The following is a 24,444-nucleotide window of genomic DNA, read 5'->3' as shown; positions in this document are numbered from 1 at the left end:
TTCTGGTGAGGAAGCTTCAGTGGTACTTCGTCAGTGCGGCTCCAGCATTGCCAGCCCCTCAACTTCGCAGTACCATTCCTTTTCTATCTCTACCTCTAGCTTCAGCAGTAGATTCAACTTTCTCTCAACCTGGGGCTTCCTTTCCAAGGTCTACTCCTGACTTGAGCATTCTTTACGGACGTGTCAGATGGGATGGGGAAGCCTCCTTTGGCCCCCTCAAGTTCCAGGATCTCTGGTCTGACCTCTGAAAAGGCCAATGTAAAGGAGATGAGGGCTGTATTTCTGTTTTTTTACAGACAATACCACAGTGATGTGCTATGTCACCAAGCAAGAGGGTTCAAGTTCCCATCTTTGCAGGCTAGCTGTTCAGGTCTATGATCTATCTGTCCAGTATAGTGACTCTTCAGGAAGTTTACATTCCCTCTGAGCACAATCTAGTGGTAGGCTCTTTGTGCAGGTCCAACACACAATCTCACAAATGGATGCTTAACAGAAATGTGTCCCTGGACATTGCCCATTAGTGGGGTATTCATCAGGTAGATCTTTTTGTCTCCACAGTGGACCGACGACTTTCTCTATTCTGTTTGAGTCACTAGTCCCTTTCTTCCCTTCCTTTCACTTAACCATGAATCTTGCACAAGATCAAGCAGGACTCACTCAAAAATTTGCTAGTGACTCCCTTTTAGCCCAAACAGCATTGGTTCCCCCTTCTTTCTCACTTGGCCAGGGGCCATCACCACATTTTGCTTCATCAGGTGGATCTTGTCACACAAGACAAAGGGTCTCATCTTCACTTTCTCATACAAGACAAGGGGTCTCTTATCCAGCCTCACTTGTCCACTCTTCAACTGACACTGTGAGTAATGGGGTTTTGATCCCATTCAGGCACCTCTTTTCGGAGGACATGCTTTGGGTTTTGTAGGAAATCATTTTTTTCAAGTGGAATAGATTTTTGTCTGCTGACTCTCCAGCCAATTAGAATCCCTTATCTGTAGAGGTTCCTCTAGTTCCCATTTGTGTGATGTGCTCCATGGTAGATTAGCATATTATTCAATTAAAGCTCACCTGTTAGCAGTTTCTGCTCGTCTGCCCTTACAAATATCCTTTAGCCTCTAGATCCAAGGTTAAGCAGATTCTTAAAGGTGTCCTTCATATCAGCCTTCGCATTAAGCCTATTCTGCCACCTTGAGACTTCAAGTTTGGTTCTTGAAAAACTGACTCTGTCTCCTTTTGAGTCTTCATCTTCAGCTTCCTTATGGCATTGTAATAGGAATACTACTGTTTTCGCTTTTACAGCCAAGAAAGTTGCTCAACTTCAGGATCTCATGGCCATTCCGCCTTTCCTAGTTTTCCATAGAGAATGTTTCTTTGCAATTATTTTATGCCTAACGTGCTTAATGAGATTTCCGTTAATTAGTCTAGTCTGTTCATCTTCCCTCTTTTCCCATTCTCTGCAGTCTGCTAGTGAGAAAGTTCTTCACACCTTTGCATAGCTCAGATATTTGTGGGGCAAAACTAAAGTTATTTTCAAAATTGAGCAGCTTGTTTCCTTTCATTCCAGGTCTTTGAGCGGTTTCTAAGCATACTGTCTTCCTGCATTTCTAATGCCATTTTGTTTGTTCTTTTCATGGAAAATGTCTTTCCTCTGCAGTAATGGCTCATTCTACCAGGACTGTTGCCACCTCTGGTGCTTTTTTCAAGAGGTTAGATACCAGTTCCATCCTTGAGGTTGCTACTTAGTCCTCTGTTCATACTTTCGCTAAGCATTACAAACAATGTCATTTCTAGGGCCAAAGCTGGCTTTGCTGTGGCTGTCCTGCATGTTTCTTGATGACTCTTCTTTGTTGTCTTCCTCCCAGGCTATGTTGTTTGGGTTTCTCGAGGGCTCTTCTGGGTGTGTACTCCATCCTGTCCCCAAGGAAGGGATCTCCTTATAGCCTGTTTCTATTTTTGCTGATTCGTTGCCTCAAATTTCAGGGAAGAAAATTCTGTTTACCCTATGGTTGTGAAGGGTACAGTTTGATTCCTGAGGGTTTAGGGATCAATGAGATGGATGGGATCAGTGAGGTTGCTGGTCATACTTTTAGGGACAGCCATCTTTATCTCCGAGTCTGCCTCATGCTGCCATTCCACAGATTCCTCTCTTGTAAGTGATTGTGGCTTCTAGGGTAACTTCCACTTAGCTGATTTGTCTGCAGAGTGGAAAGTCAAATTACAGTCCTCTGCAAACTTAACTATAGGAGAAGTGTTTGCTTGAAGATTTGAGAAATAGATGTCTGATAAGAGAGGGTTTAGAACGGAGCCTTGTGGTACGCTTCTAACTTTTATGGTTTCTGAAGTCACATCTGTAACTCTAGCCACATGGATTCTGTTAGACAACTAGTTAGTTATCCATCATACATTATAAAAAATTATATTCAGGTCTTACAAGTCTGTCAAATCCTGCATGGGTAATAGTGTCAAAGACCTTGGCCAGGTCTAGATGTGATGTATGCACTGCATAACCACTATTCTTTGCTTTATTTATTCAAAGAAATCAATGAGGTTAAAGATGCAGGACCGACCTTTGACAAAATCAAATTGATGACAGTCCAGGGATGAGAATTTCAATTTCCATATTATTGAGGTCTGAGATAATGCACTCCATAGGTTTACATATGAGGCTAGTGAGACTATAATTGGTCTATAGTTACCAGGGTCTGTGGTTAGGCTACACATGTAATAGTATTACAGTGGCTGTTTTACAGACTTGAGGAGTGTAACCAATGCAAAGGCTTGAAGAGGTTAAGTAGGTTCAGAAAGGCCATACTTGATACTGGTAATCCGGCAGCTTGGTATGTTACCTTGGCCCATGAATGTGAAGTATTATTTTTTGAGATGGCCGAGAGAGGTCGATGTCCTTCTATTCCAATGTTGCAGTATTCTACACGTGGGTGTACCCTTCTTCCAGCCAGGTTTCCAAAGATTTTCAGTCCCTCTAGGTGCGTCAGACTTCTGGAGTGGCAGCAAGTACGTGGGCCATAAGTGACATCTCCACGCACCAGCCTTCAGAACTTTTCAGCCGCCAGTCCTACACCCAGGTGCTTCTGCTTCTCAAGGACATCGGATTGAAAACGATTCAGTCAAATATCCCATTGGGGATTCTTTCAGTCCTACTTTATTGATTATTATAGTTTGTTAATGTCATCCGGTAAGGGCAAGTGCGGACGGCAGATTCCCCTACAGACACGCATGACCAGTGTGTCTCTTGTCTAGGCAGGGAACACTACCATGAGAACTGCGCCATTTGCAGATAGTTTGTCCTCAAGACCTTACGCCACCATTTGCAAGCCCTACACCTGTACTTGGAGAATCAGCGCTTGAAACAGCTAGCGTTAGGCATGGAGGCTGCACCCAATGCCCCGTTCAAACCGCCTAGGAAGAGGGCCAAGTCCTTGTGCCGTACCTCAGTCTGTAGTCAATGTCAGCTTGACTGAGGATATAGCATCTGCTGATACAGATAAAGCGGGTACCTCTCAGGAAGCCACAAAATCTCGAGCAGGTGACACTGCCCACATAGGATTTACCTGCGCCTTCCCTAGATGTCAGAGGAGAGCCTGCATTCAGTCGAGGCTGAACGGACGACACCTCTGCCATTCTGATCACTGACCCTAGGCCAGTTCCTAGCCAGACTCCGGCTAGGCCTTCAAAGAAAAAACAAACACCTCATCTGTACCTCTGAAAGCATGCCAGATTGGCAGGCCTTCAGCCAGAGTTTGTTGAATGCTTTTATGGCCCTTAGGCCTTCTGCGGGACTCTCTGCCATTGCTCCTCCGCTGCTTAGTCCCAGACCTCCAACCCAGTAAAAGGAGAGTAGAGCAGCCTGAGGAAGAGGAATTGTCCGACTCCTCTGAGGACTCTCTACTACTCCTCCCAGATGTCATCCCTCTTGGGATATGGCTGTCCTGAGGAGGGCTCTGTTGAACCTGACTCCCCTGTAGAGGATCTAACATTTGGGGAAACTTAATAAAATGAAAGACCATTTTAAGTGACAATCCTCTGATATGTCTGATGTTCAGAAAAGGATTTATGACCTATTCAAATGGACACTCCCAGTCCTTCTGCTATCCCTCCGATTCAACCTGCTTTTTTTTTGGATGCTTTTGCCTCACCCTCTACTAGTCCAGACTCCTAACCTCCGGCTCCTCTTAGAGCAGACAGAATGTATGAAGTCCCTGAGACCGAGAAATTTCTCTAAGTGCCACCCTGCTGACCCAGCCACTATTTCCATCTCTACAGACAAAGCCTCCAAACTTCTGCCTACCACTACTATCCTCCTGGTTAATAGCAAGACCATGGAGAGGTTGGAAAAGAAAATGTATACTTCTGCCACCTTCTCATTTAGAGCTACAAACTACCAAACTCGTATGACCAAATATTCCTTGCTGTCCTGGGCAAAGTCACTAAAGAGCTAAACAGCTAGAAGACGTCCCTGACTGTGTAGCCAAGGCCTCCCTGTCTTCCCTGATGGCACTCATCTCTCAAGTGAATACACTCTCCCTGAGCTGTAGCTATGATGCAGCTGAAGCCTCAGCCAGGTCAGCTGCATCAGTTTCAGTACTAATGAGATACTCATGGCTGCGTCTACAGCCTCTCCCAGATGACTTCATGGCCAAGCTCCTGGACACACCTTTGGACCACTCAGCAATTTTTGGTGCAAAAGTGGCTAAAAGAATTAAGACTTAAAACATATCCTGGTTTCACCTATTCCCAAGTTCCAGAGGAACTGCCCGACTAAGACCCAGTTTATCAGGAAATCTTCCAGGCTTGCAGCTTCCTGGTCTAGATGACCCCCTAGAAGACAGCCTCATCAGACTAGGCCGTCTCAGTCTTCCAGCCGAAGGCCTCCCTTTCTTGATATGGCAGGTAGTGTCTGCCTGCCAATATTTCGGCCTCCACCCCCCTTTCTACCAGTCTATCTCCCTGCATGGTCACTCATTACCACAGACAAATGGGTCATGTCCATCTTGCAGGACAGCTACTTCATGTCTTGGATCACACCTCTATCAAGACTACGCATACCACAGCCTCCCAAAAGTCAACTACCCCTTCTCCATCAGGTTTTACAAACTGTGCTACTTCAGGGCACCATAGAGCCAGTTCTGGCACAAGCAAAGAGAAAAGGATTCTATTCCAGAATATTTTTGGTATCCAAAAAAGGTCCATGGAGGCCAATTCTAGACCTCTCTCGCCTCAGCCCCTTCCTAAAGGTCTCTACTTTTGGATGCTCACTCTGCCTACTCTTATCACTCATCCCACAGGGTTTCATGGCAGCCCTGGACATAAAGGATGCTTGCCTTCACGTACCCATAAAGCCCACCTACAGGAAATACCTGAGGTTCGTGGCAGGCCCATCTCACTTTGAATTCTGTCTCTTACCCTTTGTGCTTTCTACTGCACTCGGGATATTTACAAAATGCCTCACTCCGGTCATTGCCTACTGTAGGGAAAAGGGAAATCCGGTTATTCCCTTATCTTGATGACCTCCTAGTCCAGGTGAAAGACAAGGAAACGCTTCACCACCACTCCTGGGACCTTCTGGTTATTCTGCAGTCCCTATGGTTCATGTATCAACATCCAAAAGTCCCACCTTAACCCCACACAAGATATTATCTTCCTGGGTTGCAGAATTAGGACAGACCTCACAAAGGCCTTTTTTTCCAGCAAAAAAGGTGGTATCCCTTCAAAACCACTTTCTGCTATACAATCAACAAAACTGACTGCAAAATAATACGAGACTTTAGGTTACATGGCAGCTACCATTCCCATGTTGACCCTAGCAAGGATGTGCATGAGGGAAACTTCAATGGTACCTGCGGTCACTGTGAACCCAACACTCCCACTCACTGGAGTTCAGGATGCCACTGCTCCCGTGCTTGCTTACATCTGGAACTGAGATGGTGGGTGGCTCAAGTAGTCCAAAACTTAGGTCTGCCTCTGCAAACACTCTCTCCCTCCCAGACCATGTACACAGATGCCTCAGACCTGGGCTGGGGAGCTACTCTGGGGGGGGGGGGGGAGGTGCAAGGTTTGTGGACAGACAGAGACTCGGGCAATACCACATAAATGTGAGAGAAATGAGGGCCATTCTCCTGGCTCTACAGACCTTCCAGCCATACCTAGAGCAGGGCACTCTAAAGATGTTCACAGTCCTGTTGGTATCTCAACAAGCAGGGATGGATCAAATCCTAACTTCTATGCAGACTAGCTCTGCAGATGTGGGAACTGGCTACCTCACAGGGGATCACCCTCCAGGCAGGATATATTCCATCCCTGCACATTTTCCATGCAGATTACCTAAGCAAAACCATTTTAAACAACCACAAATAGATTTTGCAAAGAGATGTTTTTTCCTGACTATGGTCCACAAGTGGGTGTTCAGAGAGAGACCTGTTCACCTCCTCCATAAACTGTCAGCTTCCTGGCAACTGCACCAGGACACCAGACCCCAATGCATTAGCAATAGATGCCTTCTCGATGACCTGGAAGGGGAAATTCCTGTATGCATTTCCCCCCTTCCCCACTAATACAAAGGGTCCTGCTGAAAATTCAGCAGGACTCGCCCAAAATTTTGCTGATGACCTCCTATTGGCAAACACAGCACTGGTTCCCTCTTCACCTGTCCAAGGGCAATCACAAGTTATCTCTTCAGTGGACCTGCTCACACAGAAAAAAGGGACTCTGGTACACCCACAGTGGCAATCCCCTGCACCTCACCCTATGGCTAATAGGATTCTGATCCGTTTCAGACACCTATCAGAGGACGTGCTCACTGTCCTGCAAGATGCCAGGAAACCCAACACAAGGACATCCTATATCTCTAAATGGAAAAGATTTTCCATTTGGTGTCTCAAAAGACAGTTGGACCTATTGGAAAGCAATATTCCTCTCATCCTGTCTTACCTGTATGAACTTAAGCAGACAGGATTGTTGATACTCATCTGTGAAAGCACATTTGTCTATCATCTCTGCCTGCCTTCCTCTGGAGCCTCCCCTTGCATCCACACTCCTCACTAAATTGTTCCTCAAAGCAGTACTGCACTTGAGACCACCCAGAAAACACTCTCCTCCCCCCTGGGACCTTAACTATGTATTACAAAAACTCACTCTAGCCCCCTTTGAGCCAGCAGACAAGGCTACCATAAACATGCACATGGAAAACTGTTTTATTGGTAGCTTTGACCTCAGCCAGAAGAGTCTCAGAATTGCAAGCTCTTATGGCTACACCACCATTTTTAGTCTTCCAGCTTGGACAGGGTGGCTCTCAGGGCTAACCAGTCATTCACTCCCAAAGTAGTGAATGACCTATCCTTGAACCAGGCCATCCCCTTGCCCTACTTTTTTCCCCCCAACCCACAGGGGGATAGTGAGAGAGTTCTTCATTCCCTAGACGTCCACAGATAACTTGGGTTTTATCTTCATAAAACCAAACCGTTTAGGAAATCTAGCCAACTGTCTCCTTCCATCCAAGAGCCCTGCGGAAAGCTGTGAGCAAATGGACCATTTCAGTCTGGATCTCCAGGGCCATGTACTTCTGCTACCTACACCATGGAAAGACCTTGGAGGGCAATGTCAAAGCCCACTCCACCAGAGCAATGGCCTCTTCTGGAGCCTTTAAGGGGTTAGACACTAATTCCATACTTGAGGCAGCTACTTGGTCCTTAGTGCACACCTTCACCAAACACTACGACTTGGACCACATCTCCAGATCTAGGGCAGGGCTTGCAAGGGCTGTCCTACACTGTTTCCTGAAAACATCATCTAGGCCACCTCCCAATACTCTGAGCTTTGGCACTCACCCACATGTAGAATACTGCAACATTGGAACAGAAGGACATAGGAAAGTTGTTTAAAATCTTACCATAACCATAGCTGTCCTCCTCTTCCATGTTGCAGTATTCCTTCCCGCCCATCTTCCCTTCTTGTCAGACTGCACTTGCACTTCTGGGTGACACTGGACAGGCTGTGTTCTTATAGGACTGGCTCTGACTGGTGCCTTTTTAGGTTCTGAGGGCTTGTGCATGCAGACGTCACTTTTATGGCCCTTGTACCTGCTGCCAAGTCAGATGTCCGCACCTAGAGGGACTGAAATTCTTTGGAAACCTGGCTGGAAGAACTGGAGAGGAAGAGGGGTAAACCCACATGTAGAATACTGCAACATGGAAGAGAAGGACATCTATGGTCACGGTAAGATTTTACACAAATTTCTCTTTTCTGCAGTAACTAATGGGAGTGGCTGGGATTATGGAACATGTGGCATAGCAATAACTGTGGGTTGAGTAAAATTTGCACAGAGTTTGGTACCTAGGATGTTGACTGCTTTCTTTGAATCTGTGTGCAATATTGTGGAATAGTTCAAATATTATTGGGTGTTAACTTCCCCACAGAGAGGTATTTGTAGTTGGTTTTGACTTTAATGGCTATTTTACGTTCATGCTCAGCTTTGAGCTTCTGCTTGGTTCCCTTAAACTTTTAGTTTACTGTGTCCATCTTAAGGATCACTGCTACAACATGGGACATCCTAAAATGGCTGCTGTACCTTTGTCATATCTTCAGTTAAATATCCTCTCCTATATTTGATTGCAGTCTTAGGCTTTGACTTTTCTAAGAGAATACCTGCTATAAAAGAGCAATCTGATTTCTTAATTTTTCTGCTTCCTGAAGTAAATGCATTGCATTAGTTTTGAGATGAATCATTTAATCATTGAAGCAAACACTGCCAAAATTGCCAAGAACAGACTGTAACAGATGTTTTGTGTACTTTGCTTTGCAGTCATGTAGGGAATCACTGCTGCAGGCAGAGTCTGACATCGATCTTGATTTCCAGAGATGAGCACCTTTCACCAGTCCTAAAGTTCTTTCCACAGACATCTGTTCAATGTCAGTCATTGGCCATTGTTGCAGTCTTCACCACAGGGATCTCTGTCACTGGATGAACTCGTATACATCTTGGTTTTCAGACCTGAGCATCCCTCCCCATGGTCATACTGATGTCAACTGACCTTGAACATATTGTTGCCTCTGTTTGATCTGCCCCTTGCTGTCTCCAGCTCTGTCTTGCTAGATAGCAAGCTTTTCTACAGGTGTTGTCATGTATTTGTCCAGGCATACAACTAAAGAACACTGAGCAGCTAAATACCCTTCTGGGGGACTAGTTCATTTCCTGTTTTGTTTTCAGATGCTTTTAGCCTGTGATCTGATTTTCTCCATTTCATTAACATGTGGTTATTGGTTCCAATCCTTGGAACTAATCAGCCACTGTTTTTTTTTTTTTTTTTTTTTTTCTTTTTACAGCTTAAGCTTCCTGACTTGAGCTCCTCCCTATACCCACAATGCCCCCTCTCCCTACGTACCTCGGATCTTGTTTTCTTTGCATTGTTTCAGCAGTGAGTTCTCCTGACTCATCAGCTTCCTCCAGTGAAAGTTTGGGTTCTTGTGAGTGTTTTCTCATAATCATCCTCTTCTTTTTAAGACCTATAGTGTGCTTGCAGTAGTTACTAATCTAGTTTAAATTTAATTCTTTCACTTTTAGTCTGGTTTCTCTGCGGCTTTTCCTCTCTCCCTCTCCTTTTCCACAAAAAAAAAAAAAATTCTCTATCTTTATTGATATCAGAAAAACCTCAAGGTTTTTAAGAACGCATGTGCTTCCTGTGGGTGCAAGATTCCCTTGTCTGACGCCCTCAGGGGAGTGTGTATTGCTTGGGGAATTTTTATCTTGATGCCCCTTGCGTGAATTGTCAGGCCTTCCACCCTCGGGCTCTGGCAGATGGGAGTAAGCTGGTCTTTAAAGGTTTGCTGCCACCTCCTGCCATCTCAGAGGTACAGTCAAGTTAACAGCAACCAGGAGAGCAAGGAGCACTCTCTGGCACGTTTGCCTTGGAACCACCTTCAAAGGCTCCGAAGTTGTTGGACTTGACTCCATCAGCACCGAGCTCTGTTCTGACCTTCTCCACCTTGGTTACCTTCTATTGTCTCGAGGTAGAGTGACTTGCCATCAGCTCCTACTGTGTCTGTGTTTAGTTTGGCTCCAACAGTACAGTCCGAGACCTCAGTCCCGATCTCCCAGGAGATCTTCGAGACACTTTCGTCATCATCATCCAGGTCTTCCCTAAGCCTTTCCTACAAGGACATCGGCAGAATGATGAAGCAATTTCCTCAACCCATTTGGCTCAGTTGGCTTCAGTGCAGTGCGTCTCTTGGAGCTGTAGCATCGAGGTCTGTTTTGGGGGGAATGATACAGAGACTGAAGCTTTGAGGCTTTGCTTCCCATTGGAATTTTGGCCTTTGATAGCTTGGATCCAACTCCCGTTTCGGAGCAGGAGGCTCTGTGAGGTGTTGCTTCTGATGGCTTCGGCCTCTGTGGGACAGCTCTCAATGGTTCGGAGCCCTTCGACTTTTGAAGGGGTAGTGAGGGTCCTCATCCATCCAGAGACCCTTGGCTCACTCTGCCACAGTATCTGTCCCCACACATACTGATCTGGTTCCCGAGGCCTCTATTCTGCTATGTGGACGGCCGGTCCCCCAAATATTCCGCACACTCTCTCCATGATGGAACCCCTGGCATCTTCCAGTACCTCCCCAGAGCCTCCCACTGAGGAGGTCCCTCTGAAGAGGCTGTGTAAGATGCATTGATTCCCTTACGGAAACAGTTACCACAGATATTGAGAAAGATTAAGGGTCCTCGGTCTCTCGCACACACACACACCGGATGACATCTTTTTTTAGAAATCCTGTGCCAGAGGGGTGGTTGGTCAGCCCAAAATCCTTGCCCAGAGGAATCAGTGTTGTGGGAGACTTCAAGGTCCAGCCCATCTACTACTTGGGTGTCCACCTGGCCAACCCGCTGATCCAGCTGGTGTCTTCTAGGTCTTGGAAGGAACTAGACACGGTCAAGCCAGTCCTGAAAAGTGGACAATATTCTCAGCGGCCACACAAGTTGTTTTAGGCTATGGGTATCCCTGTAGATGCCATGGTAGTTGCAGCAGCCACCAAGAAGGAGCTTGCCCAAGAGAGCTCCTCTGTCCATCTCCTGAATAGAGAATCCCGAACATTGGACAGACTTGGCAAAAGTTTACACCTCTCCCACATTCACCTTGAGGGCGTTATACTTCTCACTTTAAGAGGCTGTAAAGGGACTTGGTAATAGGAGCTTTCTAGCTTGACCCCAGGGTCCATGTCTGTCAAGGACCAGAAAACCTTTTCCTCCAAACTGGCCACCCTACAGTTACTAGCTAATGCTTCCTTGGGGTTGTTTTCCCACACTGCAGCGGGTGCCTCAAGGGTTGCCGGTTCAGGCATTGTCATGAGGTCTCATGCCTGGATGAGACTAAGATTTTGCAGAGCCTTTCAAACAAGCCTTTAATGCCCCCCCTTTGATGGCTCCGCCTTGTTTGGACCAACTGTTAGTGAGACTGTCTCCCGGAGTAAGGAAAACAGACCTTTGCTGTCTGATAACTTTTCTCTACCACGCAAAGGACCTTCTCCAAGATCCAGCATGGGAGTAAAGAAAATGTGGTTTTGAAAGTTGCAAGGTCCTTTTCAAGACACTCAGAATTTTCTCCCATGAAGGAGAAGGGGACTAATCAAAATGGAACACACTGCCCATGCGGCTTGTGTGGTACACAATCAAGGATTGTGGGAAACCTCTCAAGATGAGCCCTTCCAGCGAGCCTGAACATTTGCTGGACTTGCTTCCTTTGGAGGTAGTTGAGGGGGTGATTTTCCTTGCACCCAGACGCCTGAAAGGCTATCACAAGTAACAAATGGGTGCTAAGGATCATATCCAGCGGATACTTCATTCCCTTTATGAAAATTCCCAAGAAAAAAACTAACTTCCCAGTGTTCCACCTGATCAGAGGGAGGATGCAGCCCACAAAATAGTTTTTGCAAGAGAGTTATCCAAGAGGCTGGCGCCACACACCCTGCCACGCACACCCTTACACGGCACCCACACCCCCACACACACCTGTTCTGGATCTGACCTCTCTGAACAAATTGATAAAGCACATTAAGTTCAAGATGGTCATAATTCAATCCATCCTGCCTCTTGATGGTGGACAAATGGATGTGCTGTATGAACCTGAAGGATGCATACTACCATATAAAAATGGACAGATGGTCCAGGCAAATTCCTACATTTCAGGCTGGGAGCCAGTCATTCCCAGTTCAGGTCACTCCTGTTTGGTCTCACCAGAGCCCTCAGGATGTTCACCCAATACTTTGAAGTGGTGGCAGCGCATCTCAAACTGCAGGGCTACCAGATTTTTCCGTATCTGGATGACTGGCTTCTGACTGCTCCAACCAGACGTCTATTCATTTAAGCCAGAGACTACTTACAATAGTTGGCCCCAGCTCTAGGGATAACTGTCAAAGCGCAGAAATAGTTGGATCTGATTCAGGTCATAGATTTCATTGGGGGCTCCTATGAATATAAGGACATCCTGTGCTCATCTGACAACAGACATGGTAATGAATCTAAGAAGTCACATCAGACAAATTCTAACCATACCTCAGTCTCCAGCCTGTTTAGTTCTCAGGGAATTTGGTTCATTGGCAGCCACGATAACTCTTACCCATGGCTTGTTTCCACATAAGGATAATGCAGTGGACTTTAGTTCAGTGGTGACTGCTCAGTCTTCCCGTAAAACTTGAGTGTGCAAGGAATATCTACTTTGGTGGCTTCACTCTGCAGACGTTACTCAAGGATGTCCATTCATCTTTCCATCCCTACAATCCTCCAAAAGTCTCTTCAAAAAAAAAAAAAAAAAAAACTCAACAGTATCTCAAAGTGAATTGGCTTATGCCCATGTACCATCCCTGATTGTTAGAAACTGAAAGCGTATTCTGTAATTATAACTTGTAACTGTCACAAAGCTCTGCTTCCAAGCTAATGTCTCTTACTTTTAATTGTCTGTCCATGAGAATGGAGTCCCTACTAGGGAACACTACTAAGCCATTGTATATAATCACTTTGTTTTTATAATTATTTGCTAACCTCAGTGTAATCTATGTAAGTTTGTCTGTGGAGCTTTTCTCCCCGGGCCTCCACTGAAAATTGACATGTATCCAGTCTGACTATCCTGGTAAACAAATGTAAAATAAATCCCCAAATGCCACGTTGACCACGGATGCCTCCCAGCTAGGGTGGGGGGCATTATCTGGGTCGAACAGTCCAAGGCACATGGACGTCCCAGAAGACCAAGTTGCATATCCGTGTACTCTGAGATGAGAGCAGTTCTAGCGTTGCATGAACTCGCCAGCTTTCTATCTCTGGGGACTATTGCAATTCAAATGCACAACATGTCAGTAGCTTGGTACATCAACAAACGGAGGAATCAGTTCCTACCCCCTATATCGAGAAGCGATGAGGGTTTGGCAGTGGGCAATTTCTACCAGTCGCTTTCTGGTAGCAATGCAGATTCCTGGGGAGTCCAACATATTAGCAGACTGGCTTAGTCGAATATTACTGATGCCTCAGAAGTGGTCCCTGAATCAGTCAAGAGCAGACATGATCGCCCACAAATTGGGGTCTCCCCTGCTGCGATCTGTTTGCACCCCTGTCAACAAATGCAGCAGGTACTTTGCCTTGATCCCTTCTCAGGGATGCCTTTGTCCATGCTTGGCCCTTCAGCTGTCTTCTCTGCCTTTTCTCCTATACCACTAATTCCCTACTTGCAGAAGGCTTCCAGGTTGCAGAGCAAAGTAATCCTCATTGCTTCCTTTTTGGCCTCTACAAACTTGGTTCACCTTACTTTGGTCATCTCTGGTTTGCCCTCTGATGAATTTGGATTCGGTCTCAGATCTGCTGTCACCCATCGGGGCCTGAAGCTAATCTCATGGTTTCTCCACTTCTGATGATGGCAAGATATCCCAGGCTTTCTTCCCCCATTCCAGATATTTTTCTCTTACATAGGTCTTCGACACAAGATTTATAAAAACAAGTGGAAGACATTTTCTATTTGGGCTGAACAAAGACGGATTCTTTTACAGAACCAGTGGTGGTTGTACTGGACTTTTTGGCTTCTCTGTTCGGTGATGGAGCTGCTTATTCTACTGTCAGTCCCATTAGCCATATCTAATTTTCATTTTGGGTTTGATTCTTTATCCCTTGCTTCTTCTGAACTTTGAAAAACTTTTCTTAGGGGCAATTTCCTGCTCTGGCCACCAATGAGATTTTCTACCCCACCATGGGATCTAACAAATTTGCAAACTTTGGTCCACCCGCTTTTTCAACCTATTTGAAATTCCTTTCTTGGAAAACATTCTAGTAGCTAACATGCAAGAAGAGTATCTGAACTTCAAGCCTTTTCTTCTAAATTTCCATACTTGATTTTTCAGAATGATAGAGGTGCCTTGTGCACTAATCCTTAATTTTTACCCAAGTTGGCTAAGGACGCGAACATTAATCAGTCCATCAATCTTCCAGTCTTTTTTCCCCACTTATCAAAATAAAGGTGATATACCCTCCATCTGCTTGATGCGCATAGACTGCTTCAGTTTTATTTATATCGAACCAAGCCCTTTAGGAAGTTTGATCAGTTATCTTTTTCAGTTACAAAAAAGTTAGATCCATTACCAAAGCCTTATGAGCCAGATGGTTGAAAGACTGTATTGCTTTTATTTATTCTTTCAAAAATATCCCCTTACCAGAGACTATTAAGGCCCACTTCGCAAGGTCTATGGCTGCTAAATAGGCTTTTTGGACTAGAGTTTCAATTGACATTTGCGCTGCAGCTACTTGGTCTAACCCCCACATGTTTGTTGTGCATTATTAATGGGACAACATATCCAGGAGTAGAACTGTTTCTGGCTCTGCTGTTCTCCAGAATATCTTTCCCTGAGAGGCGCCCTGGATCCCAGTAGCCGAGGACTCTGTCCCACTGGTTAATGAATTGAAGAGGACAACACTAGATAAGTTCTTATAACGTTCCATCTGTGTCCATCTTCATTTCCATTAACCTTCCCATCCCCCCCCCCCCATCCTAGTCTTTGGGGAGCCTTTTGGAATGTTCAAAGGAATTTCTGTTCCTTATGCTGAGGTCACTAATTACAGAATTGTGTAACTGCTAAAATGTAAATATGTGTAGGTGCCATACTTTTTCTGGCAAACTTGATCTGAGGTACGTTGGGGGAGCAGGGCATTGTGGGCTATGGGGAGGAGCTCAAGTTGAGAAGCTCAAGCTGTGAGAAAAAAAGGCAGCCGATTGGCTCTGAGGATTGGAGCCAATATCCATAGTTTAATGGAAATGAAGATGGGTAACACAGATGGAACATTATGGTAAGAACATAACTATTTTCATGCAAACATCTAGTAAGCAGATTGCCTTGCATTTAGTTATAGGACATGCCTGCATCAGAAAAGGCAACCAGATATGCCTGCCCCATGCAAATTGTTAGATGCATATATTGTTTAGGCCCAGAGGCTAATTTCAATATTTGACAGGTTTTTCATCCTAAGAGAAGATGGGAAGCCTTCCAGGTATACCAGGTCAGAATGAGACTTGTAGATTTGTTAGCCCAACCTGGTATGTTTCCAGATCTGCAGCAGCAGGGTAACACAGATGTCTGTCCCAAAAATAGACACAAATAGAAGAGCAACCTAAAGGAGAAGATGCTGAGACTTTAGCTAGTTTGGTGATCCCTAGGCCTGAGGCAGTCTGCTCTGTTGATGTAATTGAGAAGCCCCAGGTTGTGGCCAAGGCCTTTTAAACAGCCTTTTTGGAAGCTCCCATGCTTTTGATTCCTGGCCTGTCCCGCTAGTCCAAATACCAGACCCAGTCTGCATAAGATGCTATTCTCTGGGTGTCCGCTGTGGAGCGCCATTGAATTATCAAAGGAGGTGTAATCTCTGCAGTAATTGTCCGAGGACGCCTCTGCCTACATATCTGAATCCAGGGATGTCCCCCTTGGGTTCACAAATCTCTGGCAGCTGCTGCTTTGAAACAAAGATCATGTTTGTCGTGTCATATCTGAGCACTTAATTTCATTGGCGGGTCACACCCCAATCCCCCCCCCAAACTGATAGCCGCTCCCATGGTGCTGCCTTGTCCATTGGCCTGCCTTAGCCTCTGGCTATTTCTGACCCGTGTGCTGGACTGATGAGGAAATTGAGACACCTGCAGTAGGATCATATTGCTGCCAGGAAGTGTGCTCTGCTATATACGCCCCATGTGCACCCATTAACCTCCTGTTGGTGGGATGTTCATAGGTTCATAGGTTTATACTAGGCTATCTGCCCTAAGGCATTTATAAGCCTAGCCCAAAGTTTTGTGGCTTACGCCACCCCTTATATGAAAACATACTGTACCCATTAGTTTGTTGTGCCTCTGTCCAGCAGTGACACAGAGATGATTCCGGGGGTAAACCTACGATCTCCCATCCACAGGTCAAGATTTCTCTTGAACAGAGCCAGCGAGGTGCTCTGCCTCACATGGACCGGGATTTTATTCCACAGCATAGGGAGTCTCTGAGTGATAAATCTATCCCTCCAGCATGTCCTATTTATATCCGTGCTAAGATTAAGTCGCTTGCTCTAGTGGTTTTGGTGGATTTGGATTTTTTGAGGTGGAGCATGTCCATTAATTCCGGGTTGGACATGGCCTTGTATGTCAGGCACATGTCACCTCTGAGCAGATGGTATGCGACTGAATAGAGCTGGAGTTTCTTCAATCTGGCAGCATATGACAGATTTTGGAGTCCCTTTATCCTTTTGGTGAGGAACTTTTGGGGTCTCTCCAATTGCTGCAGATGTCAGGTGAGATACATCCCGAATGGGGCATTGAACTCTATCATTGGTCTAAGTGAAGAGTACAGGGGAACAATGACCTCACTAGATCTGGATGTGAATCCCTTCATGATCAGGTGGGCAACGTAGAAGGTCTTTCTAACCACTTTAGCAATGTGAGTGTCAAAAGAAAGGCCACTGTCAACCTGGGTCCCCAGGTCCCTGATAACCTCTTCTGTGCTTAGTGGATTGCCACCTATATGGTAGCTTGGGGTTACCTTGTTTTTCCCAAAGGGTATGACTATACATTTTTTGGCGTTTAACTTCAGGCCATGGCTCTGGCACCAGCTATCTGTTTCCATGAGTCCCTTCTGAAGGATATCCGTGTCCGATGCACTTTCCACTATGGCGCCCAGTTTGCAGTCATCTGCAAACTTTGTCAGCCAAAGTCCTCCCATGTTGGCCTGTACTTCTGAGAAGTAGATGCCGAACAATAGGGGGCCAAGGACCGAGCCCTGTGGGACACCACTTGTGACCAGCTTGGAGTCTGACATAGCGCTAGCAACTCTAACCCTGTGGGTTCTGTCCTTAAGCCAGTTTGCAGCCCATCTTGTGACATATGGGTTTACATTTAAGCTGGTAAGTTTTTCTACAATACCCGAGTGGGGTATTGTGTCGAAAGCCTTTGCAAGGTCAAGGTAGGCTGTATGGACTGCCTTTCCCTCATCAATGGCCTTGATGACTGTTTCGAAGAAGTCGACCAAGTTCAAAAGGCATGATCTGCCCTTGATGAAGCCAAACTGGGTCGGGTCCAATGTCTGCAAGTCCCCCCTATATCTTTGTTTATGAGCTCCATTATGATCCTCTCCATAGCTTTGCAGACTAGACTTGTTAAGCTTATGGGGCGGTAATTACCAGGGTCCGTAGAGGCACCACCTTTGTGGAGTGGGACCACAGTTGCCCTACACCATTCCTTGGGCACGTATCATGTGGTAAGGCTGAGATTAAACAGCTGCCTTATGTGCGGGTTTAATTCCTCATTTAGCTCGTGTAGCACACAGCCGGGGACACCATCCGGTCCCATTGATGCTGTGTTTTTAGCTTTAGAGAGAGCAGCTTTCACCTGCGCATTTGAGATGTCTGGGAGGCTACACTCCGCTGGGATAGTTCTCTCCTTTAGGGGGGGGAGAGGGGGGTGAAGTTTGCACTGAACCTGTCTGCCAGTATATTGGCAATGTCTGTGGGTTCAGTGATTTTTGTATCATTTTGGACTAATTCTGAGCATATCTGGGAGTTTCCACACAGGTTCCTAACATAGCTGAAAAAGGCCTTATGATTGTCCTTTGAATCCATGGCAATTTTCTCTCAAAATTGGCCTTAGTTTATTTTGAGTGCTCGTATTTTTTTACTAATAATGATCAGGGGTGACTTCCCTTTTATGGATTTTGTTCTATCATGTAATAGCTTTCTCCTCTTATTGTAAAGTTTGTTAATGGCTGGGGTCCACCAGACTGGACATTTGCCCTTTGTGGAAAGAGTCTTGGTTTTATTTGGGATTGCCTGATCCATGCAGTCCTGGAGGTGTTCATAGAAGGCATTTGTAAGGGCTTCCGCAGCTTGGATTGTGGTTTCCACTGGCTCAGGGGCCTTGAAGGATACCACACCAGTCTTTAGTGTGAAGTTTGCTTTAGAGAAGTTCTTCACTGTGGTCTTTTTTGTTTGGGGTGGGGGCGGGATGTGGATTTCCAGTGAGATTAGTTTATGATCAGATCTCACCAATGAGGGATATACTTCCAGTGTGGAGCATTTTGTCCCCATGTTTGTGATAATGAGATCTAGTATATTTTCTCCTCTCGTGGGAACAGTGACTAGCTGTTCCATGGCATTTGAATTTATGAACTCCAGGAACCGTTGGGCTAGAAAGTTAGGGCTTGAGTAATGTTCCCAGTCTATATTCGGGTAGTTGAAGTCACCCAATATGATGTTTGGAGATGCATTTATACCCTCCAGTGTCTTCAGGAAGGCTGTGTGGGGTTCCTGAGTTTGAGAGGGTGGCCTGTAGCATGCTACAATTTGTAGAGCAGTTTTGCCTATGGTTAGTTGCACCTGGATGGTTTCGAGCTTAGATGCGTTGCCACCAACCTGGAGGTGTGGGTATCCTTTATGAATATGGATACACCCCCTCCTTTTGTGGTGTGGTCCGGGTTTTGGGGCCGGAATGCATGATATGAGGTAAAACCTAATAGTGCCGGGGTGCTCTCAGGAGCCTTGAACCAGGTTTCAGTTTCAGCACAGACATCGATGTTCTCCTTACTGAGAAGGGCCTCGTGCGTGCATTTTGAGATTTAGACTTCTGGCATTGAGCAGCATTACCCTCAGTTTCTTCCCATTTTTCTTTTCTAGGGTGGTAGGTTTAGAATTTGAGCCTTGCCTAAAAAAGGCACTATGGGGGTGGCAAGAGCCTTAGCCAATATCCGGAATCCCAGGGGTGACAGGTGCAAGCCGTCCCTTGCGAAGCAGCGTGGCTTGTCAAGCATGTCATCCCAGGCAGACAGACACTGGATCCCCTTTGAATGACACCAGACATTAAGCCAATTGTTAAAGCTGATCATCTTGTCTCTATATTGTGGCATCATTCTTGGTGAAGGAAGGATACTGCTCAGGGTCAGGGTCATACCTGCCTGGGCTACATAATCAGAGAGCTCCTCTATGTCTCTTTTCATGTAGTCCAAGGAGGTACGCCTCAGGTCGTTCACACCAGCATGGACAATGACTGTCATATTTGTACTTGCCGTGGAGTGACCGGAGTGCTTGTGTTATGTGGCGGATTCTAGCGCCTGATAGGCAGCTTACTGTGACCCTCTCCTTGTTCAGCCTGGTGAGTGGGATGTCAGTGTGTCTGACTATGGAGTCACCTACGACAAGTATGTTTGGTGTTGTATTTGGCCTTAAGGGCTGTGACTGCTTTGCACACAGATTTTGTGGTTTGTGTTGCTTGTGGGGTGTCTTGAGGTAGCAGTTGTTTGGGTGTCTGCTTTGGATGCCTCTGCTGTTTAGGTAAATTTTTACTCAGAGCCTCAGAGTATGTCTTTGTGTGTTTGTGTTTGATTCAGTGGTGTGGTAACATTATGTGAGGCTGGTTTTGTGGTGTGTGTAGTTGCCTTCTCCTCCTGTCTGGTCTTGCCAGTCCTGAGTTGAGAGAGCTCAGCCTCCAGTTTGGCTAAATAGCTGCATCTCTACAAGTATTTGTGTTATGTGGGAGGAGGAGAGGGTTGTCTGTGTACATGAGGCAGTTATAACATTGCCTCAAGATTCCCAGATTCACCAGCTGGACCGGAGAGGAGATTGACAACTGACCTTTGGACATGCTAGAATAATATTGGGAATTCCTTAATTGAAAACAAGGGCCAGTGGGGAGTGAGGGTGTAGTGCTTTTAATTTTTAGTGCTGACTTATATAATTGCTTTAGTGAGCAAGTGCCAGGTAACTTGAGTGCAATGTGTTACAAGTAACTAAATGCAAAAACGACAAACAGTAACTTTCTTTCAAGTGAAACAAGGAAATAAGTACAGTAAGCAATGCAGATATCACTAGTGATCCACAGAAGCACTGAGAAGCCGCGTATTAGGTGGAATTAGCGTTCCAGGGAAATAACAAGCAAACAAACAACAAGCATATAAACAAAGCTAGATTTAGCAGGCCTGGATCTAGTCTATGCTACAGCAAACAAGGTGTACCAATTTCAGTAAGATACAGTTCAAATATTCAGGCACTATAAACCTTTAACCAGAAATTCCCAGCTCAGAAGGGCAGAGTCCAGCCTCTTCTCCCACAAGAGTGCAGACCACGAAACTTCTTAATGTAAAATAACTGGCCTGAAGCCCAAGTGCTTAAACCAGAACTAATACACTTGCACACTGGGCTCTCAATCAGCAGTTCCCAACTTAGAAGGATGAAAGCTACCTGTCCTGCCACCACAGTGCTTGCCACAAACCTTCCTAATGTAAAACAACTGGTCTGAAGCCCAAGTGCTTAATCCAAAAGACTTAGAATGATAGCTACACTTTAATCAAGTTACAACCAAGCAGTAATAAATACAGTTGAATACTTTAGAGAATGTCTGGATTAGTGCTCAAGTTACACAAACAAAGCTAGATCCAGCAGGCCCGAATCCAGTCTGTGCCACAGCAAACAAGGCGCACCAACTTCAGTAAGAAGCAGTTCAGATATGCATGCACTATAAGCCTTTAACCAGAAATTCCCAGCTCAGAAGGGCAGAGTCCAGCCTCTCCCCCCACAAGAGTGCAAACCACGAACCCTCTTAATGTAAAATAACTGGCCTGAAAGCCCAAGTGCTTAAACCAGAATTAATACACTTTTAGAATAACAGACACTGAGCCCTCAATCAGCAGTTCCCAACCTAGAAGGATGTAAGCTACCTGTTCTGCCACAACAGTGCAGACCACAAACCCTCTCAGTGCAAAACAACTGGTCCGAAGCCCAAGTGTTTAAACCAAAATGCTTAGAATGAGTTACACCAAGCAGTAATAAATACAACTGAGTATTTTTAAGATGATGCAAAAGTAAAATGAAGTAGGTAGAAACACAAGTTCAGTAAAAGCAGATGAAATTTTTTTTTTAATCTGAACAAGTGCTGAGATCAAAGAAACAGATTTGAGTGCTGAAACTAGAAAATTGGCTAGTTATAAGAAAAAAAAAACAAGCTAGAATTCTTCCCTCAAACACAGAAGGGCTTGGGGGCTTAAAAGCCTACAAATAGTCTGTACCACTTAACAGGAAAGGCAGGAAATGAGCTTAATTTTTTTTTTTTGTCTGTTTCCCAGATGCTCTTTGTACACAGTAGGAGTGCCTGAAATCAGAATATGATCTCACTGCACTCAGTTGAGTGAGCAAATGAGATGGGCCCAGAGGCAGGCTGAGGGGTGGGCAGTTTGGAGGCCACTAAGATTAACACCAAAACAAAAACAGGGAGAGTGGGTGGGAATAACTGAAGAGCAGAGTTAAAACTGCCAGTTCAGTTAAATATTCCTTCAACACAGTTTAAATCAAATTAAATACTGTATTTTTTTTAAAAAAAGTGCAGATAAAGGTACTTAAATTCTCTTATACGTCCAGTTGAATATAACCAAGTTCTTAGCCGGCCAAAGCTGAGGTTTTTAAGCAGAAAATATGTCACACTGTACCACTTAAATAGGCAAGGACAGGAAATCAAAGAATGTGGCTACCCCCACACCTGTAATTACTAGCAAATAACAAACAGCAGAGTTAAAACTGCCAGTTCATTTAAATATTCCTTCAACACAGTTTAAATCTGCCAGTTCAGTTAAATATTCCTTCAATACAGTTAAAATCAAATTAAATACTGTATTTTTTTTTTTAAAAAGTGCAGATAAAGGTACTTAAATTCTCTTATACGTCCAGTTGAATATAACCAAGTTCTTAGCCGGCTTGCACTGTTAGGAATACACAAGACTTCCCTGCCCACCCACACTGGCTTAAGCATATATTCTTTACCACTAATCATAAGCAGTTTTCCTTTGTATGAGTTTTATTGGCTTTAATTGTTGCATCCTCAACTGACAGCATTTAAACTTAGATTCTGGAATGTTAGTTTTGCAAATTGCTGTTAACTTTGCACTGGTCAGCATCCGATTCTGAAACTTAATTTCATAATTGCAAAGAAGACCTTGCTAGAATGAAGTGACTAATTTTTAAGAACAGGACACTGTTTCTAAAAATCTGCCGTTGTCAGTTCATGGTGATGGCTGTTTTAATCCTGTCCTATGTGTGCTCTGCCCTCTAGGGTGGTTCTGCTTAATTGAGCAAGTGATTGGTAGTTAATCTGAACTGTTACAGTAATTATCTAGTAATTTGGGAGTAAGACTGCCTTTTTCTGGCTCTTTGTATTACAGGTTTATGATTTATTGAATAAAAAATCAAGACTACGGGTGCTAGAAGATGGGAAGCAGCAAGTTCAGGTTGTTGGTCTGCAGGAGAGAAGTGTGTCTTCTGCTGAAGATGTTGTCAGAGTGATTGAAATGGGTAGTGCTTGCAGGTGAGTTAATTTAAATTCTATCTGGATAACTTGTGTAACTATTGACAGTTTCAGTGATTTCTGAATCACTACTGATGTGCAGTAATGGGTCTGAAATGGAGTGATGTTCTTCGTGTTTCACTGTTGCAGTCATCACATTTGGGTTATCTGCTTGCAGTAGCCCTCCGGCCTGATTATCAAGGTCTTGGGTCCCGCAATGGTTGCGGTCTCATCTTCCATGACGTCAGGTAGTCAAGGGTATAAAGCATGCAGCCGACACCATTTTCAGTCTTTCTTGCCATGTGCCCGAAGCAGAAGCAGTTGGCAAGTGCCGGTCGGCAGACTCCTGAAATTTTTGTTTTCGAGTTTCAGATCCGAAGTCTTCAACTAAGCTAAGTACCCCGTTTGGGATCCTTTTTCTTGCTCTAAACTGATGTCAGTAAAAGTTAACAATTGTATTTCTTGTGAAAAACAAATACCTCAAAGATTTTAATTCGTACTGCATTCCTTACTTAGGCCCAGACCACGATGTACCTCGCTGTCTGTTTTGTGCCTTACTCAAACCTCGTACTATTCGTCCGTCTGTACATTTTCGCATCCAGATATTTTGGTACTCTGTTCAAGTATCCAGAAATGGCTTCAGTAAGCCACCCGACTACCTTCATTCCAAAAAAAAATGCAGATAGACAAAGACCGCATAGGTCCAAAGCTATTGATGACGCTTCTCCTAAGCTAGTCGCCAGTTCGCCGGTACTCAGTGAGGCACCTGATACCCGCTACTTCAGATTCGCAGGCCTCTACTGAGACCCATTCGGAGTCCGGTATGCCGCGAGTTGCTTCTTTGACTGTGGAACCTGCAGATGTCTCTCTTGGATGGGTCCGGAGTTGCTGTGCAGGCACTGGCTTCTGAGGGTGTATTCAGGCCTACTGACTTGCATATTAAACCCACGCCATCTTCTTCTTCAAGGACTAAAACTCTATGCCTAAAAAAACCCCCCAGACTGCATGGTCAGGCCCCTATGCCTAAAAATATAAGAATAGCTGAAGACCTTATTACTCTAATCAGGGGAAGCTACCCTTCTCCCTCTAAGAAACCTAAAACTGATTTTCCTTCTGATTCTTCTGATCAGGCTTCTGAAGTTTCTGTTTTCTCTGCTGAACAGGATTTGCCCTTATCTACCTATGAGGATTCTGATGCAGAGGATTCCATTCTCTCTGCTTCCCCTCCAGAGGATTCTCTTTTGATGAAGCCTTGCATACTCTTAGGGAGCATTTCCGCTAGGAAAGCCAGGATTACTCCTGCCTCAATACAGGCCTTTAGCTATCCCTCCTGTACTGGACATTGTGGATGATGCCTTCTTGGAATCTAGCATGGCCCCTGACTCTCTACCTCCTCCCAGAAAACCTGATGGGTATTACAGGGTACCTGACTCTAAAGTTCCTCTTTAAAAATCCTACTGTGGATACAGAGACCATTTCACTGGGACCCAAGGGCATTAAGGCCACTACTGCCAAAAATCCTACCCTCTCTGATAAAGATTCCAGGGCGCTGGATAGATGGGGTAAGAAGGTATACACTAATGCAACTTTGGCCATTAGGCCTTTAAACTGCCAGTTTCATGTGTTA

General features: G+C 45.1%; 1 protein-coding gene across 1 annotated transcript in view; it reads left to right on the top strand.

The window, feature by feature from the left end:
• LOC122814170 (kinesin-like protein KIF2C) overlaps positions 1-24,444 on the top strand; it is a 1,072,320-nt gene that overhangs the window by 841,326 nt on the left and 206,550 nt on the right. Inside the window, exon 9 of the mRNA XM_044086781.1 lies at positions 22,696-22,838. Within this exon, the coding sequence (XP_043942716.1) occupies positions 22,696-22,838 (143 nt within the window). The remainder of the gene's footprint in view (positions 1-22,695; positions 22,839-24,444) is intronic.

Source organism: Protopterus annectens, chromosome 10.part0 (assembly GCF_019279795.1).
Source record: "Protopterus annectens isolate FY-2018-M chromosome 10.part0, PAN1.0, whole genome shotgun sequence".
Lineage (NCBI taxonomy): Eukaryota > Metazoa > Chordata > Ceratodontiformes > Protopteridae > Protopterus > Protopterus annectens.
Note: the sequence above shows the minus strand (reverse complement) of the source record. Positions and strands in the feature narration are given on the sequence as shown.